Source organism: Oryctolagus cuniculus, chromosome 7 (assembly GCF_964237555.1).
Source record: "Oryctolagus cuniculus chromosome 7, mOryCun1.1, whole genome shotgun sequence".
Lineage (NCBI taxonomy): Eukaryota > Metazoa > Chordata > Mammalia > Lagomorpha > Leporidae > Oryctolagus > Oryctolagus cuniculus.
Genome location: NC_091438.1, coordinates 18923842 through 18948851, shown reverse-complemented (window position 1 = coordinate 18948851; position 25010 = coordinate 18923842). Strand labels below are relative to the sequence as shown.

The following is a 25010-nucleotide window of genomic DNA, read 5'->3' as shown; positions in this document are numbered from 1 at the left end:
ATCGAACTAAGTTCTTTCCTCCATTCTTTGACCTTTTTTTTTTTTTAATATTTATTTGAAAGGTAGAGTTAGATATTGAGAGCTCCTCTGTCCTCTGATTCACTCCCCAAATGGCTGCAATGCCCAGAGCTGGGGTGAACTGAAGCCAGAAGCCTGGAGCATCTTCAGGTCTCCCATGTGGGTACAGGGACCCAAGGACTTGGGCCATCTGCTGCTGCTTTCCCAGGTGCATCAGCAGGGAGCTGGATGTGAAGTGAAACAGCTGGGACTTGAACCAGCGACCATATGGGGTACCACCACTGTGGGTGGCCTCTGAATTCTTTTTAAGATTTATTTTATTTATTTGAAAGGCAGAATGACAGGGAGAGAGACAGAAAGGAATTGTCCACCCACTGGTTCACTCCCCAAGCAGCCACAACAGCCAAGACTGGTTCAGATCAAAGCCAGGAGCCTGGAACTCCATCTAGGTCTCCAACGTGGGTGGAAGGGACCCAAGTACCTGGGCCATCTCCTGGTGCTTTCCCAGGTGTGTTAGCAGGGAGCTGGATTGGAAGTGGAGCTGCCAGCCCTTGAACTAGTACTCCAGTGTGGGATGCCAATGCCGGCACCTCAGGAGGTGACTTAACCTGCTGAGCCACAATGCCAGCCCCATGCTTTGAATTCTGTGAATTACGGGAAACATCTGAAGAGTTCACTGGGGCTGAGGTCCAAGGAACATGAAAGTGATGCATTCAGGCACCGCGGCTCACTAGGCTAATCCTCCGCCTTACAGCGCTGGCACACCGGGTTCTAGTCCCGGTCGGGGCGCCGGATTCTGTCCCGGTTGCCCCTCTTCCAGGCTAGCTCTCTGCTGTGGCCAGGGAGTGCAGTGGAGGATGGCCCAAGTCCTTGGGCCCTGCACCCCATGGGAGACCAGGAGAAGTACCTGACTTCTGCCATCAGCTCAGCGCGGTGCGCCGGCCACAGCGTGCTGGCCACAGCGGCCATTGGAGGGTTAACCAACAGCAAAGGAAGACCTTTCTCTCTCTCCACTCTGCCTGTCAAAAAAAAAAAAAAAAAAAAGTGATGCATGCTGTGACTTAACTGCAGATAATCCCTAAAACTTAAGGCTGGTATGAAGCAACTCCACACAAATACAAGCTGGATCTCCTGCCTTTAAAAAAAAAAAAAAAAAAAAAAAAACACCTTCTTTTTAAAACAGTTGGAAAGGTTTCTCTTCCTATGAAAATGCCAGTCATAGCACTGTCATTCAGAAATTTCCAGAGCAAGAGGTTACATGTGACTGTACAAAGTCAACATGACGTTGCTTCTCCATTGTTTGAGGCCATGTAAAACACCTTGCCCATCTCTATTGTCCCCTGCTGAGCAATGCTACCCTGACTTCTCAATGAGGAAGGAACACTTTCAAGTTCCCTGGCCACAGAAAAGTGGATTGAAGCAAAACTAAACGCTGCGGGGCCTGGGGGTGGGGTCTAAATCCCAATAACAAGGTTTCAGCATCAAACTTTCAAAATCCAATGGCTACAAGACCAGGCTGAGTGTTGACTAGGAAATACCGTCTTTGGAACAAATATTTTAATTATCTGGAGCGGTCCCAGTAGCTTGGCTGGTTCCCTGTTTATTAGTATGATAATATCACCTCGATGTATACACTTTATGTATCAGGCATCCATAATTCATGAACTGGCAAATAAAGAGATCCGGAATCTGTGCACAGCAGGGCCATTGCCAATTATCTCGCTTGGCCAGAGCTGTCTTGTCTCGGCCGCTTGCAGCTGCTCTTTGAAACCATTCGTCAGCACTTAGGAGACATGCGTGTGGTTGGCCCAGGCTGTTTGAGTCTCTATTGTTTACATACTGGGAGGTTAGCTGCTGGTTGGAAATTATCTGTCATATAGGCATCCTCCAAGGACAAGAGGAAAGAAATGAAGACAAGCACCGTCCCTATGCATTTTTTAAATTTATTCTGATGACTTTTTCTTTTACTTTTTTATGTCCCTTTTAATTACTTCATTTTCATCTGTAATTGTCACATTGCTCCATCCAGCCAAGCAGGTGCAGATTAATGGTCTAAAGTGAATGGGGCCAGGAGCCGCAGATGCAAAAATAAATATTTTCTGTTTACAAGTCTGTCGTGTAATTCAAAGCTTTCCTTTTTGTAGTCTGTGTGCTTGCCAATTGGCCACGTGGTCTTTATTGACAGAGACCACCTCATGTGTTGGTTGTGAATTCACTTGCTTAAATTTGTTTGTTTTCCCTTTCAGGAACAATATAAATTTGGAAGTCAGGTGTTTAACTTGAGCCAAAATAATATCTGTCGCTAATGGAAATTTTCAAAGGGCCAAGCATTGTTTTCACTGCACTCATCTCTTTCTAAGCACAGGCTGAGTACATAAAATTCATTTTCTGCCGGTGGTGGGCATGCCCTTTTGTATTTGAGTTTACACTCTGTACTCTGATTGCATGCTCCAAAGATTCCCGAGCCCTGAGAATGTGGGTGCAGGGCCCAAGCACCTGGGCCATCCTCCACTGCACTCCTGGGCCATAGCAGAGAGCTGGCCTGGAAGAGGGGCAACCGGGACAGAATCCGGCGCCCCGATCGGGACTAGAACCCGGTGTGCCGGCACCGCTAGGCAGAGGATTAGCCCAGTGAGCCACGGCGCTGGCCCTGAGAATGGCATATGAACTAAGGACATGGAAATGAGAATCGTAGTGAATATGTTCATGTCTACCTGTATGTGTTCAGGTTTAATTTCTCACATGAACTTAGGAACATACACTCAAGAATATATACTCAGGCCTATGCATATAGAATCGCGTATTGAATATTTGACCTGGGGCTGGAGCTGTGGTATGGCCAGCAAAACGGCTGCCTGCAATGCCTGCATCCCACATAGGCACTGGTTTGAGTCCTGGCTGCTCCACTTCCCATCCCGCACCCTGCTAATGGCCTGGGAAAAGCAGCAGAGGCTGGTCCAAATGCTTGGGCCCCTGCCACCCACAAAGGAGATCAGGATGGGCTCCTGGCTCCTGGCTTCAGCCTGGCCCAGCCCTGACCATTGCAGCCACTGTGGAGTGGATGGACAATATCTCTTTCTGTTTCTCCTTTTCTCTCTGAAACTCTGACTTTTAAAGAAATAAAATATGCTATAAAATATATATTCACCTAATTGACAATGAAACATGATTCAAGGATATCCTGTGTCCTCAGACTAGATGAAAACAGGTATTTGAAAGGATCGGTAAGAAAGGAGAGTAAGGTGTCAATACATACCACACAGCTTGTGATGGGGTTGCGAGGATGTCTCTAATGTATCCAACTCAGTGCCTGGAATGTAACAGGGGAAACGGTGGCTGCTATTGCTTTTGGTGAACCTGCTGTTGCTCCTACTCCACGTCGACCTTGGCAGTCCTGTGTTGTGCAGCTGCTGAGACACAGATAAGCACAGCTGCCTACCTGGACCCACAAAGTGGTTGGCAGTAGAGCTGCAATGAGAACCAGGTCTCCTGACCACTTCCTTGCTCACAGGCATCCCAGACCTTGGATGGAGCCAAGCCTGTGGTGGCCAAGCACATTTTTCCTGTATGTCTCTCTCTTCCCTACTTGTCTCTGAGCTCCCTAGCAAGAAACACTGTGTCAATTTCTGTCTGTTGGACCTGGCACTGTGCTTTGCGCATGGTAGAAGCTAAATATACATGTGTTGAAGCAAATCGGTACAAAGGGAAAAGAAACTGAGTTGTCAGAAGAATAGCAGTTACATAGAATCCTATGAGATTCTAACTAAAATAAGATTTTCTAGGCTTTAGGCACAGCTGTGTGAGCACAGATGCTAGACAACTGTTGTAAAGTTAATTTGGGGCTAGATGTGCATAGGGTTATCTGGAAGAAAAGTAAAGAAAACTAATTTAAAAACTCAAGGGTAAAACCCCTCATAAGACTCACTAGTAAATTAGTCTTTTGTTTAAAATGAAGCTTAAGTGCTCCCTTTTGTATGTTCCAAGCTCCTCCAAAATCTTATGCGTGCTCTTATTTATTATTATTTATCAGACATACTCTTAATGTATTTTTCATGGTTCTTTTTCAATAAATCCCAACAGATAATTTCAGTTAGGGTTATTCTAATTTCCTCTTCTTAGGAGGAAATTCATTTTGACTCAGGTGTTTTCCTAAATTGCCTGTCAATTTTCAGAACTTGAACCATCGGAGAAATCTTGAAACAGGAGGGCAGTACTGTAGTTCATGTAGAGCAGAGGGTATAAACCATCAGGGTTGTAGAAACCAGAAGTGATGGCAGCTTAAGGAGGGAGCCCAAGTGCCTGGAAACCCTGGCGATGCAGACCCAGGGTACCTGCCCACCCCAGAGAGAATCTGATTCCAGGCCTGGAATCTGGATGGGTTAGATAAGATTAGGTTACAATCAATAGACATCAAATTACCCATAAGGGCTGCTTTTTAGCTTCTGTTTAGTATTCTCTCTCGATGTAGTTCTCATTGGTGGTGTTTGTCTTTGATTAGTCCTGAACTGAAATGACAGTGGAAGTCTGGTTGTGATGTGGCTTGCAAAAGAAGAAGAAGAACATAATGATCCTATAAAAGAGGACAGCTACCCCTGACACTGAAAACATCAGGGGATCCTCTTTCTGCAGGGAGACAATAAGATGAATTGGGAAAAAAAGCAACAGGATCTGTGAGTGGGCGTCTGGTACAGTGGTTAAGCTGCTGCTTGGAATGACTACATCCCATATGGAGTACTGGCTCCTCCTCTTCCAATCCAGCTTCCTTATAATGCTCACCCTGGGAGGCACTGGATGGATGGCTCAAGTACTTGGATCCCTGCAACCCATGTGGGAGACCCAGGTAGAACTCTTGGGTTCCTGGCTTCAGCTTGGCCCAGCCCTAGAAGGTGTCAGGCATTTGGGAAATGAGCCAGCAAGTGGAATGGACCATCTCTTCCTGTCTCTGTCACTCTGCGTGTAGATGAGTTTGGGTGTGAGTATGTCTGCCTTTCAAATGAAAATAAATAAATAAATGCTTAAAAAGAGAAAAAGATATTTACAAAACAGAGCCTAGAGGATGGCCCAGGGACCTTTCCCTAGTCTAATTTAAATATGCTACCTTGATATTGTCTCATCCACTGTGTGCTCGGAAGCTCATTTGTTCATTAGCTGCAAATCCACTCAGCAAACATCTGTGTGTACAACACTGACTCCCATTTACAGGGGAGGTGCTGAGGGTGAAACACAGATTCACGGCCCACAGATTTCAGTTTTTCTGTCCGTCCCGCGGTGGGGAGAAGCTTGGTCAGAGCAATTAGGTTTTTAAAGCTGCAATTCATCCTGACAATCGCTATCATGGGTACTTACAGCATTAATTCTGTGAGTGACAAGTTAGAAAGAACGTAGGAGAAGTATCTGCAGCACTGTGGTGATGAGCTAATTCCCCAATTCCCTGGATTGACACAAATAAGCAACCGTGCAATTAAAACGGGATGGAGGATAGAAGGAGCCATTCGTAGTCAGAAACACGTACAAGAAACGCAAGTGTCAAGTAAGCATGAAAAGATGTCCAGTGTCACTCGAAGTTTTAAATTCCTTTAAAATACTGGCACATTAGAGAGGTTTCAAAACCACGTTTTTGAAAGCTATGACTTGGGCTGCCACATACTGTTAGCTGAAGGGCAAGGAGAGTGTAGGCTCTGAAGTGTAAAAGTCTCTGGGTAGAATGTTACTGTTCCCAGTGTTGCACTGCCCCTCCTCTAAGCAGAAGGTGCACTCCCCACCGCTGCACTTCTTGGAGCATCCCCTAGAGTACGAGAGACTCCTTCCACTGTGTAGGGATCAGACTCCACATGTGATCTGCTTCAGCCGAGGACACACGAGTGGACGAGCCCTACACTAGGTCCAGGGCGTTTTAGGAGCCGCTGTGTATTTCTGCAGGCCCCCGTGTTCCGCTGCCCTTGGTCTGGAGCCCAGTGTGTTCCAGATAAAGGTTGATCCTTCCACCTGCATGCTGGCCTAAGACATTGCCTGGAGGGCGCAGAGGAGAGTATGGTAGGGCTGCCTCGGACCTTTTCCCTGGACTCCACGTTAACGAGAAGTAAAAACTCCACTGTTTTAATTTTTTTTTTTTTATTTTTTGACAGGCAGAGTAGACAGTGACAGAGACAGACAGAGAGAAAGACCTTCCTTTGCTGTTGGTTCACCCTCCAATGGCCGCCGTGGCCGGCGCGCTGCGGCCGGTGCACCGCGCTGAGCCGAAGGCAGGAGCCAGGTGCTTCTCCTGGTCTCCCATGGGGTGCAGGGCCCAAGCACTTGGGCCATCCTCCACTGCACTCCCTGGCCACAGCAGAGAGCTGGCCTGGAAGAGGGGCAACCGGGACAGAATCCGGAGCCCCGACCGGGACTAGAACCCTATGTGCCGGCGCTGCAAGGCGGAGGATTAGCCTCTTGAGCCACGGCGCCTGCCAACTCCACTGTTTTAAAGCACTGAGATTTGAGGGGTTTTTGTCTGAAAATCATGCGCTTCTCTAGTGAAAGCTGACTATAAAATGTTTTAACTCAGCAGTTGCAGTACTGCTAATTGGCTTAACTGAGAGATACAATCTTAACCTATGTGAAAACATAGGTGTAAGAGGTTTTCAGCAACACTGTTTATTATAACAAAAGGGAACAACCTAAAGATCCATCAGTAGATGGATCTGTGTAGTATACCCATATAATGGAATACTATGCATCTCTTTTAAAAATGAAGTCTTAGGGCCAGCACTGTGGTGCAGTGGGTTAAAGCCCAGGCCTGCAGCACCAATATCCCATATGGGTGCCACTTTGAGTCCTGGACTTCTGATCCAGTTCCCTGCTAATGCACTTGGGAAAATCAGCAGAGAATGGCCCAAGTCCTTGAACCCCTCCACCCACATGGGAGACCCGGAAGAAGCTCCTGGCTTCAGACCAGACCAACTCCAGCCATTACAGCCACATAGGGAGCAAACCAGTGGATGGAAGACCTCTGTCTGTCCGTCTGCCTCTCTCTCTCATATTCTTTCAAATAAATAAATCTTTAAAAATAAAAATAAAAATTAGGTCTTATAGCTTGGTAGAATTATTTATGTAGTTGTATATTGCAGGATTTACAATTCTGCTACTCAATGCCTTTGCTCAGCTTTGTTTTTCAAATGTGTCAACCTCATTTGATTGTGGCTGTATAATATTTTACATGTGAGTATACCACATCTGTTCATCATCAATTTTCCAACTGTATTTGCATGCATGAAAAATCTGCATGCCTCTTAGGCACATGGGCAAGGTTTTCTCTGAGAGACCCATGAGTAGAATCATCAGATGGCACAATATGAGTGTCTTCAAATTTTATGGATATTTCTTAATTCTCAAAAGTGGCTGTGCCCACTTTGGCCTCCCAAATAGTGGCCCATGCAGCTGAACTTATCCTCCTGCAATTGTCATTGTATATAAACCATAATTTCTTTATCCAGTCAACAGTTGATGGACATTTGGGTTGTTTCCATATCTTAGCTATTGTGAATTGTGTAGAATGATCATGGGGATACAGATAACTCTTTCATATGCTGATTTTCTTTTGGTTTGGGTAAATTCCCAGGAGTGGGATGGCTGGATCGTATGGTAGGTCTATATTCAGATTTCTGAGGTATCTCCAAACTGTCTTACACAGTGGCTGTACCAGTTTACATTCCCACCAGCAGTGGATTAGGCTATCTTTTCCCCCACATCCTCGCCAGTGTTTGTTGTTTGTTGATTTCTGTATCAGAGCCATTCTAACTAAAGTGAGGTAAAACCTCCTTGTGGTTTTGGTTTGCATTTCCATGATGGCTAGTGATCCTGAGCATTTTTTCATGTGTCTGTTGACCATTTCACTTTCCTCTTATGAAACACAGTGGCCGTACTAACTTACATTCCTGCCAAAAGTAAACAAATGTTTCCCTTTCTTCACATCCTCTCTAATAATTGCTACCTTTGACTTTTTGATACTAGCCATTGGTAGTAATTAGGGTTGAGAGCATAAATAATACATTTATTAATAGCAAGAGAATAACAGGTAGAATTACTTCATGTAAAACTTGTGAGATGGTGTCTCAGTGTGGTCTTCTACTGCATGTCCTGTGTATTGCTGATTTTGAGCATCTTTCATACACCTGTTGACCAGTCACATGTGTTCTTACAGGTACTAGCTATTCAGATCTCAGCCCATTGTGGATCAGGTTATTTTCTTATTATTGAGTTGAGTTCCTTATGGGTTTTGGATATTAACCCCTTATAGAGGTCTGCTTTATAAATATTTTCCCATTCCACATGCTATCTCTTCACTCTGTTGAAAATTGCCTTGGCTGTCCAGAAGCATTTTAGTTTCATGCGATCCTATGTGTCTATTGTCTATTTATGCTTTTTGTTTCTTGTGTTTTTGGATTTGTGTGTGTGTGTGTATTTGGATATATATATAATTTATATATATTTGGATACTATATATTATATATATATAATATCCAAAAATAATACTGCCCATAATAATCTCATGGAGCTTTCCCCATGTTTTCTTCTATCAGTTTCATAGTTTAGGTCTAACATTTAAGCCCTTAATCCATTTTGAGTTTATTTGTATGATGTGACGGAAAGGTCTCATCTCCTATTTCTTGTGGGGATGCAGTTGCCTCAACATATTGATTGATTTCCTCCTTGGACCTTATTGACACTTTTATCAGCTGACCATATGTACAAAGATTTATTTCTAGGTGCTCTATTCTGATCCATTAGTCTGTGTGTTTGTTTTTATGCCAGTACCATGCTGTTACGGTTACTACAGCTTTAGTGTATTTTGACATCCAATTTTGCTTCCAATTTGCTCTTTCTGCTCAAGATTACTTTAGTTATTTGGGCTCTTTTGTGGTTCTATACAGATTTTAGGATTGTCATTGGAACTTCCCTGGTAGGGATTATACTTAGTCTGAAACTTCCTTTCAGTAGCATGGACATTTTTAAACATAATTCTTCCAAGCTATGAACACAGGATATCTTTCCATTTTTTGTGTCTTCTTCAGTTTCTTTCATCAGTGTGTGATTGTTTTCAGTTTGCAAGCCTTTCTCTTCATTGGTTAAATTAATTCATAAGTATTTTACCCTTATGTAGTTATTGTAAATGGAATTATTCTCTTAATTTCTTTTTCAGATAGTTCCACATTAGTATATAGAAATGCTACTGATTTTTGTATGTTGATTTTTTTACACTGCAACTTATTTATCAGTTTTAACAGTTTTTTGGAGGAAGTCTTTAGGGCTTTCTGTATATGATATTAGGTTATCTAAAAACAGCAACAATTTAACTTTTTCTTTTTCCATTTGGAAGCCATGTATTTCTTTCTCTTGACCAACTGACCTAGCAAGAACTAAGTGCATGAAAAGGATCATTCACCATGATCAAGAAGGACTTATCCCATGGATGCAAAGATGATTCAACATACATGAATCCATATTCACGTAATACATACCACATTAGCAGAATGAAGGTCATCTCAGTTGATGCAGAAAAAGCATTTGACAAAATTCAGCACATTATGATAAAAATTCTCAACAAACTAGATGTAGAAGGAATGTACTCCAATACGGTAAATCCTCAATTTTAGTCTATGTGCTGCTGAAGAAAGCACATGGTAAATCCCACAGGTAACAAACCCACAGCTGAGGTTACTCGACAGTGGAAACTTAAATGCTTCAGACGTACATTCAAGTGTTTGTATGTTATTTTTACCTGTATGTCAAAAATATTAGCTTACTTATAAATATGACCACATATGAGGATGCTTCAAAAAGTATAGACAAAGGGAGAAATTAAAGATAAGTTTCTTTTGGTGCAAAAACTGTTGGAAATCCATGCCTGGTTTTTTGTTTGTTTGTTTGTTTGTTTGTTTTTTGACAGGCAGAGTGGACAGTGAGAGAGAGAGAGAGAGAGAGAAAGGTCTTCCTTTGCTGTTGGTTCACCCTCCAATGGCCGCCGCGGCCGGTGTGCTGCAGCCGGCGCACCGCGCTGATCCGATGGCAGGAGCCAGGAGCCAGGTGCTTTTCCTGGTCTCCCATGGGATGCAGGGCCCAAGCACCTGGGCCATCCTCCACTGCACTCTCGGGCCACAGCAGAGAGCTGGCCTGGAAGAGGGGCAACCGGGACAGAATCCGGCGCCCCAACAGGGACTAGAACCCGGTATGCCGGCGCCGCTAGGCGGAGGATTAGCCTAGTGAGCCGCGGCGCCGGCCCATGCCTGGTTTTTCATAATACATATTTTCCATGAACTTTTTGACAGTCCTTTATATGTTCACATAAACATTTTAGGACACTTTAGAAAAATTTAGGTTTCCTCTGGGAAATGATAAGATAGGTCTTCTACTTGCCAATGTTTTCCTTTCTTTAGTATTTGGAATTTTTTAGAAACTACACGTATTAAGTTTATAAATTTAAAAAATGAGAGGGGACTAATCCAGGTCAGCAGCTTTCTGATGATATGGATGAGACAAAAGACTTAAAGCTCTCTAAACCTGTGTTTTCTCATCTGTAAAATATGGTTAGAAGTATCTACTTTGCAGAACTGCTGTGAAGATCAGAATAGAAATTATTCATATAAAACATCTCGCAGAGTGCCTTTCACATAGTAGGCACTAAATAAATAATAATTGTTTACATTATTAATAAGAATGTAGGCTATGCTCTGTTTGCAAATTGACTCTCCCTGAAATGTGCAGAGAAAATGTATGTCTGTTCTTTATTTCTCAATGATTGATCTGTTCTTCCACTTGGGCTCCCCATGGGGAGAAATGGATCTTAGTGCCAGGAAACTTAGTTTGATTCAATAATTTAAACCTACAGCCAAAGTTTGAATCTCTTGCGGTAAATGCTGTCTCTTTAGATATGAAAACATACTCTGTTGCCTCCCTGGTAGGGAGTGGCAGATTTAGAAAAAAAAAAAAAAAGTCAAGACACCCAGTTACATCTGTATTTCAGATAATCTACCATAACTTTTTAGCATATCTCAAATACCTCATGGGACACATTTATAGTAAGAAAACATTCATTGTTTATCTGAGATTCACATGTAACCAGGTGTTGTGCATTCTATCTGACAAACAGAGCTTTGGGTGAATGGGGTAAGGGTGCAGTGTTTGGGAAAATTGCCCCTGGACTCCATGAACTTGAATGTGCACTTAATGGTTTCTGGGTCCACTGACAACAAATAGGTGTCTACTCTGATGTCCACGGCTAATATGACCCATAGTCTGCCTCTCGGCATAGATGGGTCCCACTGATACTGCCCACCCCTACCTCTCAGTGTAGAGGATGTCTTTGCTTTTCTAACCTGTGCTCTTTGGCTCCTGGGCCAGGATGTCCTCCCCACAGCCCCTGCAGGGAACTTCTTTAAGGCACCATTGTGGTGGGATCTATAGCAGGTTCCCCGGCTCTCAACCCAGCCTCAACTCAACCTATACGGGCCCTCAGAAGTGTGTGGCAAGTCCTGACAGTGACCCCTAGGACACTGAACTCCAGCCATCCTTTTATTTTAAGATTTTATTTATTTGAGAGGTAGGATTACAGATAGAGAGGGAGACAGAAACATCTTCCACCAGCTGGTTCACTCCCTCAAATGGCTGCAATGGCTGGAGCTTGACCAATCAGAAGTCAGGAGCCAGGAGCTTCCTCGGGGTCTCTCACGTGAGTGCAGGGACCCAAGCACTTGGGCCATCTTCCACTGCTTTCCCAGGCAATAAGCAGAGGGTTGGATTGGAAGAGGAGCAGCCAGGGCATGAACTGGCACCCATACAGGATGCCCAGGCCACAGGCAGGGGCTTAGCTCACTACGCCACAGTGCTGCCCTCTCCAGCCATCTTTATGCCCAAATGTTGTATATTTTGTGGCTTCAATGTGGCTCCCCAAACCAAAGCATAGCATAGCCCAGCCACAGTGTCCCCACAATGGATCTGTTTCCCTCTGACCACTGCCACCCTCTTGCTTCTAACTTCTACTTTTTCCCTTCATTCTCACCTCTCACTTCACTTTCTCCTGCACAATCCACCTGAGCCAAGAGGAGCAGCCCCCTCTGCCTCTCCTATATACTGTATGATCACTCGTTCAGCATGCCCTCCACGAATGTGTGATTGTCAATAAAGTCAGTGAGACAAATTCATGGAACACGCAGCCTAGCGCAGGAAACAAATACACTGGTAGTTCCATATTCAAAGTGCTGACCTAATGTGTGGTGATGAGCTGTATAAAGAGAAGCTGAGCTAAGGATCAAGCCTGATCACATGGGTAGAAGAATGCTGAGATTGGGTGGTTGGGGAAGGCATTTGAACAAGTGAATGAGTAGACAATAAGCCATGTTAATGTTTGGAGGCAAAGCATCTCCGGTAGCGAGAAGTGTCAGTCTAATAGAAATAGACTCTAGGAAAACCAGCTAGTTATAACAGAATGAGTACAAAAGAGGCTAGAAGAGTCATCAAGACTGCCTCTTAATCTGTTTTCAAAGATATTTTTCATTCAGAAAGCCCTCTTTTTTTCTTCCTGGACCCCCTTTTACTATAGATAATGGAAAAGTCAACTTACAGAGAAAACTAATCGGGGCCACTTTGCCCCGACTTGTACCTTCCCGCCCATTCCCCACGATTTGTAACAGCCCCACCATTGGGAAACTGCACGCCAAAGTGATTTGAAGAAAAACTGAAGCATAATTTAACATTTTAAAAATCTTCCTATTATGTCAGTTTTTACAAAATGTTCTGTGGGGTCTAGTTTGTGGAGTGACTTTCCTGGTGAAGCTGATTTAGCACTGAGGCTTGAGGCATTTATCAGAACTCAATGAAACCTCCCCAGAATTTGTGTTTGGAAAGCAAAAAGGTTATAAGGATAAATATCAAATGTCATGCTTTGTAAATGATGTTTGTTGTCATTACAATATTCGAAAAATATATAGCTGTTCCTCAATTCACAGCAGAGTTACGTCCTGACAAACCCATAGATTGAAAATCTTGTAAGTCAAAAATGTGTTGAATACACTGATCCTACTGAACATCCTGGATTAGCAGTACGCTGCACTAGAGCTGCCAGTAGTTTTCCCTCCGTACCATGTGGCTGTCTATGAGCCTTGACTCACTGCTGCCCACCCAGCATCATGAAAGAGTATCATACCACACATATCCAACCTGGGAAAAGATTAAAATTTGAAATGTGAAAGTAGGGTCTACCGCTTTTCCACCATTGTAAAGTTGAAAAATGTCCTAAGTCATGCCACTGTAAGGCAGAGACCATGTGTACTTTGAACTGTGTTCACTGTAATGACGTGGGTGTCGCTCCCCGTCTTCGTGGAGGAACGACACAGGACCCTGTGCTGTTCTTTTGTCTGCTCGGCCCTCCCCGGGTTTGCTGCTGGTTCTTCCCGGGTTGGCTGCCGTCCCTTCCACCTCCGTGGAAGGGCGGTTCCCCCTGGCCACTTTCCCCACTTCCGCAGGGGAGCAGCACACCGCCGGCCAGCTCTCTCGGGGGCTGCACAGGTGTTCCTTCAGATAGATGTTCCCCTTAGATGTTCCTTGTGCATGTTGTCTCTCTCCTCTTTTATAGTCCTCCTCCGCCAATCCCAACTCGGCTGCCCACACGCCGAGTACGCTGCTCTCCTCCAATCAGGAGCAGGATCTACAGTTTATTGGTTGAACTGGAGGCAGCTGTGTAGAAGCTGCTTCTCCCTTCTCAGCGCCATATTGTGGGAGAGCAGATGCATAGAATAAGTCTTAATTCCAGTAACTCAGTCCAGTCCGGGTTGCTCCCCACACGTGGGTGCTGAGTTAGAGACCTATGCCTTTAGCAACCCCAGGGAACTGGCCTCTGCCATCCTCTACCAACGACTCTTCATGAAATTGGGTTCTGCAGACACCATAGATTTCCAAGTTGTAAGGACAGCTTGTCTTCTTCCCTTTTTTTTATTCTCAACTAAACTAGTGGTCTCATTTTTCTTTCTTTTCTGACTCCTCTTCCTCTATTCAATACAGGTCCTGGAGTTCCGACAGTGACGGTGCACAACACAACAGACAAGAAAAGTAAGTGCCTTTTTACTTTTTAAAAAGATTTTATTTATTTATCTGAGAAGTAGAGTTTCAGACAGAGGGAGAGACAGAAAGGTCTTCTACCTGCTGGTTCACTCCCCAGATGACTGCAATGGCCAGAGCTGAGCCAATCTGAAACCAGGAGCTTCCTCCAGGTCTCCCATATGCATGCAGAGGCCCAAGCACTTGGGACATTTTCTACTGCTTTCCCAGGCCGTAGCAGAGAGCTAGATCAGAAGAGGAGCAACCAGGACTCTATAACCAGTGCCTGTATGGGATGCTGGTGTCCCAGGCAGAGGATTAACCTACTGCACCACAGCATCAGCCCCCAGTGCCTTTTTTCTTAAATCTTCCTTGGATTCAGAATAAAGGAACAAAAACATTTCCTGAGATGTTGGCCTTTAAGAGAAACTGAGACACAAACCGATTAAGAAACAGTTTAATTTGGTTTGCTTAGAGCTGCAGCCCAGGAAGACCTAACCCAAGCAGTGTTGGATTTGTGTCCCAAAAATCTTAAACTGCAAACAGACTGTAAGCAGGCAGGGGGACGACATCAGACGTTGGCCAAGGACTGAAGTTGGTGAAGTGAGGGCTTGGCTAACTAAGGAATGTGCACACAGCGTTCTCAAGAAGGGAGGGGGAAAGGAATGGGCTGAAGGTTGAGATGTCCCTACTCACCGTCTATGGGATGGACATGTTCTGCTTCGAGAAACACTGTCGCTCTCAACACGTAAATAACACAAAGTAGAGAGGTCTGGGTGTAGTGAGGCCTTGGCATATCCTGGGAAGGATGTGCATCTGCACAAGGTCAAACACTCTTCAGTGGGTGTGACTGGACTTGGGTTCCCATGTCCCCTGACCTAAGGTGTCCAGGGTGCTTCAAGGTACTTGGTCTTTTGACTTTTTTTTTTGTCCTAGTTTTCTTTTTTTTAACTTTTATTTAATGAATATAAATTTCCAAAGTACAGCTTATGGATTACAATGGCTTCCCCCCCTGTGGGGAGCAACTGAGACTAGACTAAATTACTGGAACTAGGACTAATTCTATGCATCTAATCTCCCACAATATGGCGCTGAGAGACAGTAAACAACTTCTACACAGCTGCCTCACCAGTTCAACTAATAAACTGCAGGAGCTGATCCTGCTCCTGATTGGAGGAGAGCAGCGTGCTCGGCATGTGGGCAGCAAAGCATGGATTGGTGGAAGAGGACTATAAAGGAGGAGAGAGACAACATGCACCAGGAACATCTGAGGAACATCTGAGCAACCCCTGAGAGAGCCGGCCGGCGGGGGTGCTGCCCCTCCGCGGAGGCGGGGAGGCCGGCAGCTAACCCGGGATGGTGTCGTTCCTCCGCGAATGGGGGAGCGACACCGCCCCCATAACTTCCCTCCCACCTGCAACCCTCCCCTTTCCCTTTCCCTCCCCCCTTCCATTCACATCAAGATTCATTTTCAATTATCTTTATATACAGAAGATCAGTTTAGCATATATTAAGTAAAGATTTCAACAGTTTGCACCCACACAGAAACACAAAGTGAAAAATACTGTTTGAGTACTAGTTATAGCATTAAATCACAATGTACAGCACACTAAGGACAGAGTTCCTACATGAGGAGTAAGTGCACCAAGTGGCTCCTGTTGACTTAACAAATTGACACTCTTGTTTGTGGCATCAGTAATCACCCTAGGCTCTTGTCATGAGTTGCCAAGGCTATGGAAGCCTTTTGAGTTCACCAACTCTGATCATATTTAGACAAGATCGTAGTCAAAGTGGAAGTTCTCTCCTCCCTTCAGAGAAAGGTACCTCCTTCTTTGATGACCTGTTCTTTTCACTGGGATCTCACTCGCGGAGATCTTTCATGTAGGGTTGTGTGTGTGTGTGTGTGTGTGTGTGTGTGTTTTCTGCCAGAGTGTTTTGGCTTTCCATGCCTGAAATACTCTCATGGGCTTTTCAGCCAGATCCGCGTTCCTTAAGGGCTGATTCTGAGGCCAGAGTGCTGTTTAGGACATCTGCCATTCTATGAGTCTGCTGAGTATCTCGCTTCCCATGTTGGATCGTTCTCTCCCTTTTTTATTCTATCAGCTAGTATTTGCAGACACTAGTCTTATTTATGTGCTCCCTTTGGCTCTTAGTCCTATCATTATGATCAATTGTGAACAGAAATTGATCACTTGGACTAGTGAGATGGCATTGGTACATGCCACCTTGATGGGATTGAATTGGAATCCCCTGGTATGTTTAGAAACATACTCTACCATTTGAGGTAAGTCAGCTTGAGCATGTCCCGAATTGTACATCTCTTCCCTCTCTTACTCCCACTCTTATATTTAACAGCGATCACTTTTCAGTTAAGTTTCAACACTTGAGAATAACTGTGTATTGATTACAGTATTCAACTAACACTTGTTAGAATGACAGGAAAGACTTAAATCAGGATCATCATGCAAAATGACTATCTTGACAGGGAGAGGTCAGGCTCCAGTCTGAATATGGTAGGGATAGCTGGAGATTTATGGCCAAGAGCAGAGGGAAGGGGTCAGCAAGTGAAAAACACTGAGAGGAGCCCCCAAGGGTGGAGGATTCTTGCTAAAACAGCCCAAAGTCTTAGACATCAAAGACAGGGGATGAGGAACTTGATCATGCATCTAGGGTGGGAAGATCCTTGCTAAAAGTGGATGTTGCAAGTGGAAGCCAGGAGCCAAGGTTGAGGCCTACCCAAGAGAGGATTTCGAGGAGCCTGGCTCAGGGGTGATTAAAGATTTCAGTCAAGGGATCAAACTTTCCAGACTCTCCTGGGGGACTCAGCACAGTTTTGCTTGAAGGTACCTGCCTGCAAGTTGCAAAGTGCACGTGTATTTACTGGAAAGACTTGAAATGGTAGATGTGGTCAGAGGCAGATGCTTAGGAAAGCTGTTATAGAAAACCCCAAAACTTATTCAAAGAATTTATAGAACCCCCAAAACTGGATCTACCCAGTGCACAGCAAGCCAATTATTGACATCAGGGTAGTGGAACAAAGTTAAGTATTTATTGCAAAGCGCAGAGCAAAGAGCCAGGCAACTATTGCTTAAATCACCAAGCTCTCTGAGGGATTAGAGGTAATTGTTCCTAGAGACTGAGGTTGAGGCTGGGAGGCACATCTTCAGCTCACGTCTGAGTCCCTGGTGGTTCTGCAGTACCCATGGCCTTCGTTCGACTGGTTGGTGATATCATGTTCTTTGGAATTTTGATGATGGTGAAGGGGGCTCCATTCAGCCTGGGGGCTATATGCAAGTGGTAGTTGCTTTTTGCTCAGGGTTTCTTCTTCAGAAACCCCTCCAGACAAGATCGGACATCAAGATGTTGTCTATGGGAGAGATAAGTGAGTTCATACATCTTGCGTTCAGGGATCCTGTAGGGCTGGCTGTACTACAGCGAGTTAATGTTAGTAAGAGATTGATTCACAATCATAAAAGCAGGGAAAAGCAGCTTAAAGCTAAGGGGAGGAGGCTGGGAGACCATGAGAGACTGGGACCTGATGGTGTATTGCATCTGAAACCAGGGCACTGTGTACAGACTCACTTTCAAAGCTGAGAAGAGAAATCGATTGCCCATGGTCCCACCCTCTCTAGGCCTTACTCGGTCCTGCCCATGATAACCTATTTGTTCTCCCCTCCATCTTACTCCTTCTCACTATGGTGTCATACTTGGTACCCCCTTCTCTGACTGGAAGTCAAAACTCATGGCCAGTTTCTAGTTCAAGTATCCAAAATGGGATCTAAGATTTATTTGAAGAAATAACAGTTTAAAAACCATCCCAAATGATGATTGTTGTATGCCAAAATACTAAATAATTATTAGAAATCCAAAATTAAAGGATCATTAATAATTAAATCAGAAATATAAATAAATAAATGGGTCTTAAAGTGGCTTAAGTGCCAAAAGTAATCCAGAAAAAAAAAAGGCCAAAAAGTAGATGTCAGAGTGGAGGAGAGTAGATGGTAAGGCCTGTGATGGCCTTCCCATCATTTTTTAAAGATTTATTTACTTATTTGAAAGAGTTACACAAAGAGAGAGAAAATCTTCCATCTACTGGTTCACTCCCCAAATGGCTACAATAGCCAGGGCTGAGCTAGGCCAAATCCAGGAGCCAGAGCTGCTTCTGGGTCTCCCACATGGGTGCAGGGGCCCAAGGACTGGGACCATCTTCTGCTTTTCCAGGCACATTAGCAGGGAGCTGGATTAGAAGTGGAGCAGCGGGGACTCAAACTGGTGCCCATATGAGATACTGGTGCTGCAGGGAGCCAATTTACCCACTTCAGTTCAGTGCCAGCCCCTCCCATCATCTTCCTAGGGAGCGTCAGTTTGCCCATTGTTGAGGTGCACCTGCTCCTGGCTTCATCTCCAGCCTCACCAGGGGACTGTTCTAAAAACCTGCTGGGCCATATGCATGATAGTGTCGTGACATGGTTGGATCCAGGCTCTTGTCTGATGCAGGAAGGAATTCTAGGACTAGACACAAACAGGGTCAGTAGAAGGATATGATTTATTTGCAAAGCAAAAGTACACACTCAAGAGGAAGCATGACCATACTTGAGAATGAGCTGTGCCCATGAGGGTTAGGATCACTCCTTGATATGCTCTGGAGGCATAGTGGGTAGTGTCTGGGGTGAGGTTTGAGTGCCACTCATTTTCTGGCTTTTTTAGAAGTCTTGAGAGTGTTGTAGCATCAGATACACGATGGGAGTAGGAGTGTCAGGCACGGCAATCTTATTACAAGATTATGTTATATAACATGTATGCAATATGTATATTATAATGGCTATAGGTCATTGTAGGGAAGCAGTCAACAGCCATGTTGGATACTTCCTGCCAGTGCTGGTTCTAGGCAATTGGCTTTGTGGAAATAGCAGTTTTCTGCAGCACAAAAGAGGGTGGGAGGTTTGGGTGGAATAGGCAAAGTTGTAGAGAGGGGCTTCTGAGCTCAGCTCTTCCCTATGGCTCCTTCCTTGCCAGTCTCAATAGGGCAGAGTCCCCTGATGGATCTCAGGAGTGACTGCCTGTGTTTCACAATGGTCTCCGCTCCAGCAGGTGCAGCTGTAACGAGCCCCCAGGGGTTCTGGCTGCAGTGTTGGGCTCAAGCACCTCATCTAAGAGACATACAGCAGCCCAGCAGTACTCTGTAGGGAATCCCCATGCTTAAACATCTCTTTAACTGTGGTTTTCACTTACAAATGCAAATGTTGCACAGAGCCTCAGCTGTGGCACCTCTTTATTACAAAAATATATACTATTTGTTTTGAATATTTGTTAAAATGGAATGGAGTATGTGAATAATTTTCTGCCCTCTTATGATCGTTTTCCTTTCTTAAAAACCAATGATCTGTTAAAAGTTGAATAAGGCATGTAGTGTAGTGAACAGAACTGTACAAGTGCCAGGTTCCTGGCCTACCTATTGCACTCCTGTTTTGTAAGCTGTGTCCCTGGAGGTTCTGGTGGAGGAGGCCACAGGGCTCTGTGTACCATTTTTGTAACTCTCTGTGAATCTATCATTGTTTCACATTTGAAAGATTTTTCTTAATCTATGGTCCAATAAAAACTACACAACTATTTCTAGGACGTATGGTGGTTCTTAGAAAACCGTCTCATCCACATGCTTTCACTGGCTTCTTTAGGAGACGCTATTCTTAATCTTCAGGCTACCGTAGTGCCTACTTTTGAGAATGATTTGACTCCTGGGAGCATGAAGGCCCAGAGAACACTCTGTGAGCCACCTGTCCGCAGAATACTGGATCAACTGATTCTGGTTTTCCAAAGCTCTTGTGTGAATGAAAATGGAGCCCACTTATAGCTTAGATATGTAAGAAAACGTTTACTTATTCCATGTGTTAAAAATAATCCATGGGAGTGGCATGGAATACAATACTTTGGAAGGGAGTTCAGATACTAATTTACCAAATGTCCTCCAGTGAGTACAATAGCCTCAAGTTCCCAACGTTCTGAGATGTCTGATTACAACTCTGTCCAGACAGTGTTGACAGATGGAGATCCTAGCTTGTCATCCATGTTCCATGAAGAACTCCATAAAGAAGTGTTTGCAAGAAACACTTTACTGTGTGCAGTTGAGCTGTCACTTTTATAATTTTGACTCCCAGGGGCAAAGAGATAGGACCCAGTGGGATAAGAAAAAGCATTGTGTACACAAGATGAAGTCGGTGTGACATGTCAACATTCCTTTTTTCTACTTGAAATTTAACAATACACCAATGGGGGAGACACCATTGTACCTTATCTCAACAAATAGCTGATTAATAGGAAACTAGACAGAATTTATATCATGATGTGATGTGTGGAATTTATTTTCCAAGCCTGTTTAGATAGCTGTGTGTGAACTCTGGTTTTCCTGTAGCCTAATTCAAAGTCTGGGAATATTTCACCCTGCCCTTGCCTGCTTCTCAATTCCTAGCTGTCAGTAGAGATCAGGGTGTCTCAGGAGGCTGACTTAAGCCATGGTTTTGCTTGGGAAAAGAATGATTGAATGTGGCTGAGTTAGTTGTAACACCCACCCTCAAGAGGAGAATAGGAGTCTCCTCTTGTTCAGGGTCAATTTTACCCTCAGACTCTGTGGTTGGGGAGGGTAGGGGAGAGGGTCCAAGCTAGTTTCTCCAATCCTTCCCACATACAATCCAAGCAAAAATTCTGCAGAAGGAGCAGGAGGGCAGAGGGGAGGCTCCTGTCCCCATAAAGACTCTGGGAGAAGGAAAAAAACCAGCCAAGAGAAATCCTTGTACTGGGGTACAAATGTCTCAGGGTGCCCAGAGGAGAGGGTTCCTATCCTTGGGTTGAGGAAGGGGACGGGATAAGGCTGGAGACCTGGTTCCCATATTTGAAGAGTTGGGAATCTGCTTAAAAGAGATTGCAATACTTAAAACAGTGCAACTGCAGAGCACTTCCACCTATGTTATATTTTCTTGGCTCCTCATAGTAACTGTCAGGAAAGAAAGGCAGCACCAGCTCCATTTCACAGATAAGAAAATCGAGATTCAAGCTGCAAGTGCACTAATGGCTAAGATGGCATTTCTTCTGAAATTCTGACCATTCAAGAACAAATCTTCTCAATGAGAGGAAAAGACTCTGAAAAAGAGGAAGAGAGATGGAGGGAGTGGGAGGCGAAGAGAATGAGAAAGAAGCAAGGAATAAAGGAAAACCAGCAAGAAGCCCCACAGCAAATGCTCCAGTGAACATGAACTTATAAAAGATTAACAAAATGTTTAAATTTTTTAAAATTCACTCAGTGTGTCAGCAGACACGTCAGTCCCATGCACGCTCTGTGCCAATCACAGCGTGGGTCTCTGGGAGAGGCTGGGACTTCTTGGAAGTGATTATTTGAGCAGGAGACCAAATCCCTGACCCCCCTGGACACCGGCCCCAGGTTCCTTCTGCTCTGCCTCGGGGGTCGGCACCTGCAGATCAGGCTTTGGCCCACCTGGAAACAGGAACCGAGAGCTGCAGGCCTTAAATGCCCAGTCCAGCACCCTGACTCTGGCCTGCAGGTATCGGATGGGGGTGCGGGCGTTTGTTCCAGCGAGTTTAACTTTTGATGTTTCTGATGTTCTCTCTTGGAGTTTCACAGCCCATGTCACCCCTGGCTGTGCCAGCCTCAAACAAAACGCCCTGTGTTTTCATTCTGTCTGCCAAGCTGGTGCATCTCCAGCGAGGCAGCAGGTGCCTGGTCCCCACCCCCCACCCCCCCAGCCCCGAGCGCGCGGTGTCCTGTCCGTGGTGCGGCTGGGCCGCATCAAAGCCTCTGGTGAAAGGTTCACAGCACGCAGGTGAACCAGTGTCTCAGGCAGGCAACAAAGCCGCTGTCAGGCTGGCGCCCCACAGGCCGGGCGGGCCTCAGGTCGGTTTCAGATCAGTTGCGCGCTTTCATGATTGCAAAGGCCGCTGGAAATGTTCCAGCAGCAGCGCAAAGACACCGGTGCAGCCGCCGCCTCCCTGCAGACGCCCGGCTCATCCGCACATGCAGCCCCGCCCACGGGTCCAGGGCATTAGGATTCTGCCCAAGTCCTCACACCATTTGCACTTGCTCTGCTTGACGCTCCCGTCGTGAAGATCTTGGGTAAACAGATCCCTGTCTTGGCCCCGGGCGTCCCTCAGGAAGCAGTGCTAACAAGAGGTCCAGCTGAATGGAGCATGCGCACTGGACTGGGGGCGGTTTTAAATACTTTACATATTGTAACTCATTTCATCCTCAGCAGCCTCTGAGGCAGGAACTGTTTTCTCCCCCATTTCTCAGTTAATAAAACTGAGGCACAGGAGCCACAGTGATGTGCCCAATGCCTGCAGTCATGTGGCTCCCGCCAAGCCCATTTCTGCATCCCTAATCCAAAAAACAAACAAAAAAACTCTGATATGCTCCAAAATCCAAAATTTTTTGAGTACTGACATGATGCCACAAGTGAAAACTCTCACACCTGACCTCCTGTGATGGGACACAGTCAAAACACAGGTGCATGCCGGCGCCACGGCTCACTAGGTTAATCCTCCACCTAGCGGCGCCGGCACACCGGGTTCTAGTCCCGGTCGGGGCGCCGGATTCTGTCCCGGTTGCCCCTCTTCCAGGCCAGCTCTCTGCTGTGGCCAGGGAGTGCAGTGGAGGATGGCCCAAGTGCTTGGGCCCTGCACCCCATGGGAGACCAGGAGAAGCACCTGGCTCCTGCCTTCGGATCAGCGCGGTGCGCCAGCCGTGGCGGCCGTTGGAGGGTGAACCAACGGCAAAGGAAGACCTTTCTCTCTGTGTCTCTCTCTCACTGTCCACTCTGCCTGTCAAAACACACACACACACACACACACAGGTGCACTCCGGGCTGCACCTCATAGCAGAGAGCCTGGGTTTGAGTCCTGACTCCACTCATGAGTCCAGCTTCCTGCTAATGCACACCCTGGGAGGCAGCAGGTGATGGCTCAAGAAATTGGGTTCCTGCCATCCTCATGGAAGACATGCCTTGAGCTCCCAGCTTTAGCATGGCTCAGTCCTGGATCTTGCAGGCGTTTGAGGCATGAGCCACCAGACGAGAGACTATGTGCTCACTCACTCACTCGCTCTCTTAGCTCTATTCTCTCTGCCTGCCTCTCAAATAAATGAATGAATGAATGAATTTTTAATGTGAGTGCACTAAAAATAATATGTAAAATCATCTTCAGGCTGTGTGTGAGGTGTACATGAACCGTAAGTGGATTCAATGTTTCCACTTGGGTCCCCTCCTCTAAGATATCTCATTCCATATATGCAGCTATTCCAAAATCTGAAACAGTCCAAAATCTGAAAACAGTTCTGGCCCCAGCATTTTGACACGGGATTCCGTCTGCTCATCTGCCTGGCCATCAGGGAGGCCCGAGGGGTGACCTCCCATCAGCAACATGGACCACCCAGCACTCCTACTGAAGAGAACCCCAGGGAGGCAAAAATGAGCCCTCCTCCGTCCCAGGCTTCCTCAGGCCTTCTCCGCATGGCTTCTCCACCTTACACCGCCCCTGTGGTCTATGAGAATCAGCTCTGGGTTGACTACACAGCCAAACACCTCTTGCTGCTCTGAGAAGCCCCCCACATCACAGGGAAGAGATGGGGGTAAGACCCCCTGGATTCCAGCACTCTGTTTCCTGTAGAAGAGGCTCAGCCTCTGTGCACAGGCTGGTGGTGTACTCTGTGGCCTGGAAGGGACTCAACCTTGAACTGCACCCTCACACGCCAGCCACTAATCCCCTGCGCCCTCAGCTGGCCATCCACCCTTCTATTTTTGATGCAACTGCAGCAACCATTTAGTGTGGTGGGTCAGCACGGCTTGGAGCTTGACACAAAGCATCACTGCCCATTCCTTTAACAGCCGAGGGAGGATAAACAGTTGAAAACAATCCACTCTGGGTCACACAGCAAAGTTCAAGGCCAAGACTAGAACCCAGGTTGGTCCAACTCCAGTGCACCTGCTCCTGACTGTTGGGCCTTACCAGATGTCTGACAAGGGGAGTTCTTGGGACCTAGGAGCTCAGCAGCCTTTGCACCATGGGCACCTAGGTATTGCATTCACCCCAGAAGCCTCTGAGCACTGCTCTAAAATCAGTGCTGATGATGTAGCACAGAGTCCTTGTCTCCTTCCTAAGTCGGAAACTTTCTGGAAGCTAGATCTGTACGCCTGCCGCCAGGTAACATGAAAGCAAGCAAGCTCCAAGACAGGTGACTCTCGGACAAGCTGTAGGAAGTCTTGACAGGTCGTGAACGTGTGGCCTGCCTGCCACGACAGGGACTGCCAGAGAGGACAGAGCCAGAGGCACACTGGTACTGGGCAGCAACACAGTTGAGGCTGTGGAAGGTTGGGACCCTGACTTTGGGGGAAGGCTCATCGTGTCCTTGAATTCCAGCCTTGCTTTAAAATTTTGAAATTACTGTTTCAGAGTGCTTTGTCCTCTCTGCTCCTCCCCTCCCCTGACCCTAGAGCCCCCCTGGGAATATTTGACTTTTTTTCCCCTTTAGAAAATCTTATATGCAAACAGAGCCTGCGGGGTGTTCACAGATGTGACTCTGAATTATTTAAAAGCTGTTTCCTTAAGAATGTAATTATGGTTGGAACCAAAGTATACTCATTTGCTGCCTGGATATTCAAACAACTTAGATATTGGGACAGAAAGCCAACAAAATCACAGTTAATACACTGCTGGTTTAAATGTAAATATGGAAGGGTGTGCAACTTAGCTGTGTGGAGTGCAATGCCGTGTGTGAGAGTTATAATTACCTTGCAGCTTACAATACAGTGCTGCTGTCTCCCAGAGAAAATTCATGGGTTCGTGGGGTAGCGAACCTATAATATGTGCCCATTAACAACACCCCGTGGTGTCTTGAAAGTGTATTCATGAACTCTAAATTACCA

The 25010-nt window shown here is 45.7% G+C and overlaps 1 protein-coding gene across 6 annotated transcripts in view; it reads left to right on the top strand.

Annotated features, from left to right (window-relative positions):
* The window catches only part of DPP6 (dipeptidyl peptidase like 6), a 1252024-nt gene that overhangs the window by 1188818 nt on the left and 38196 nt on the right, over positions 1-25010 (top strand). For all 6 annotated transcript variants that reach the window (XM_051857103.2, XM_051857105.2, XM_070077270.1 and 3 more), the window contains exon 17: positions 14050-14097. In XM_051857103.2, coding sequence (XP_051713063.2) covers positions 14050-14097 — 48 coding nt within the window. The remainder of the gene's footprint in view (positions 1-14049; positions 14098-25010) is intronic.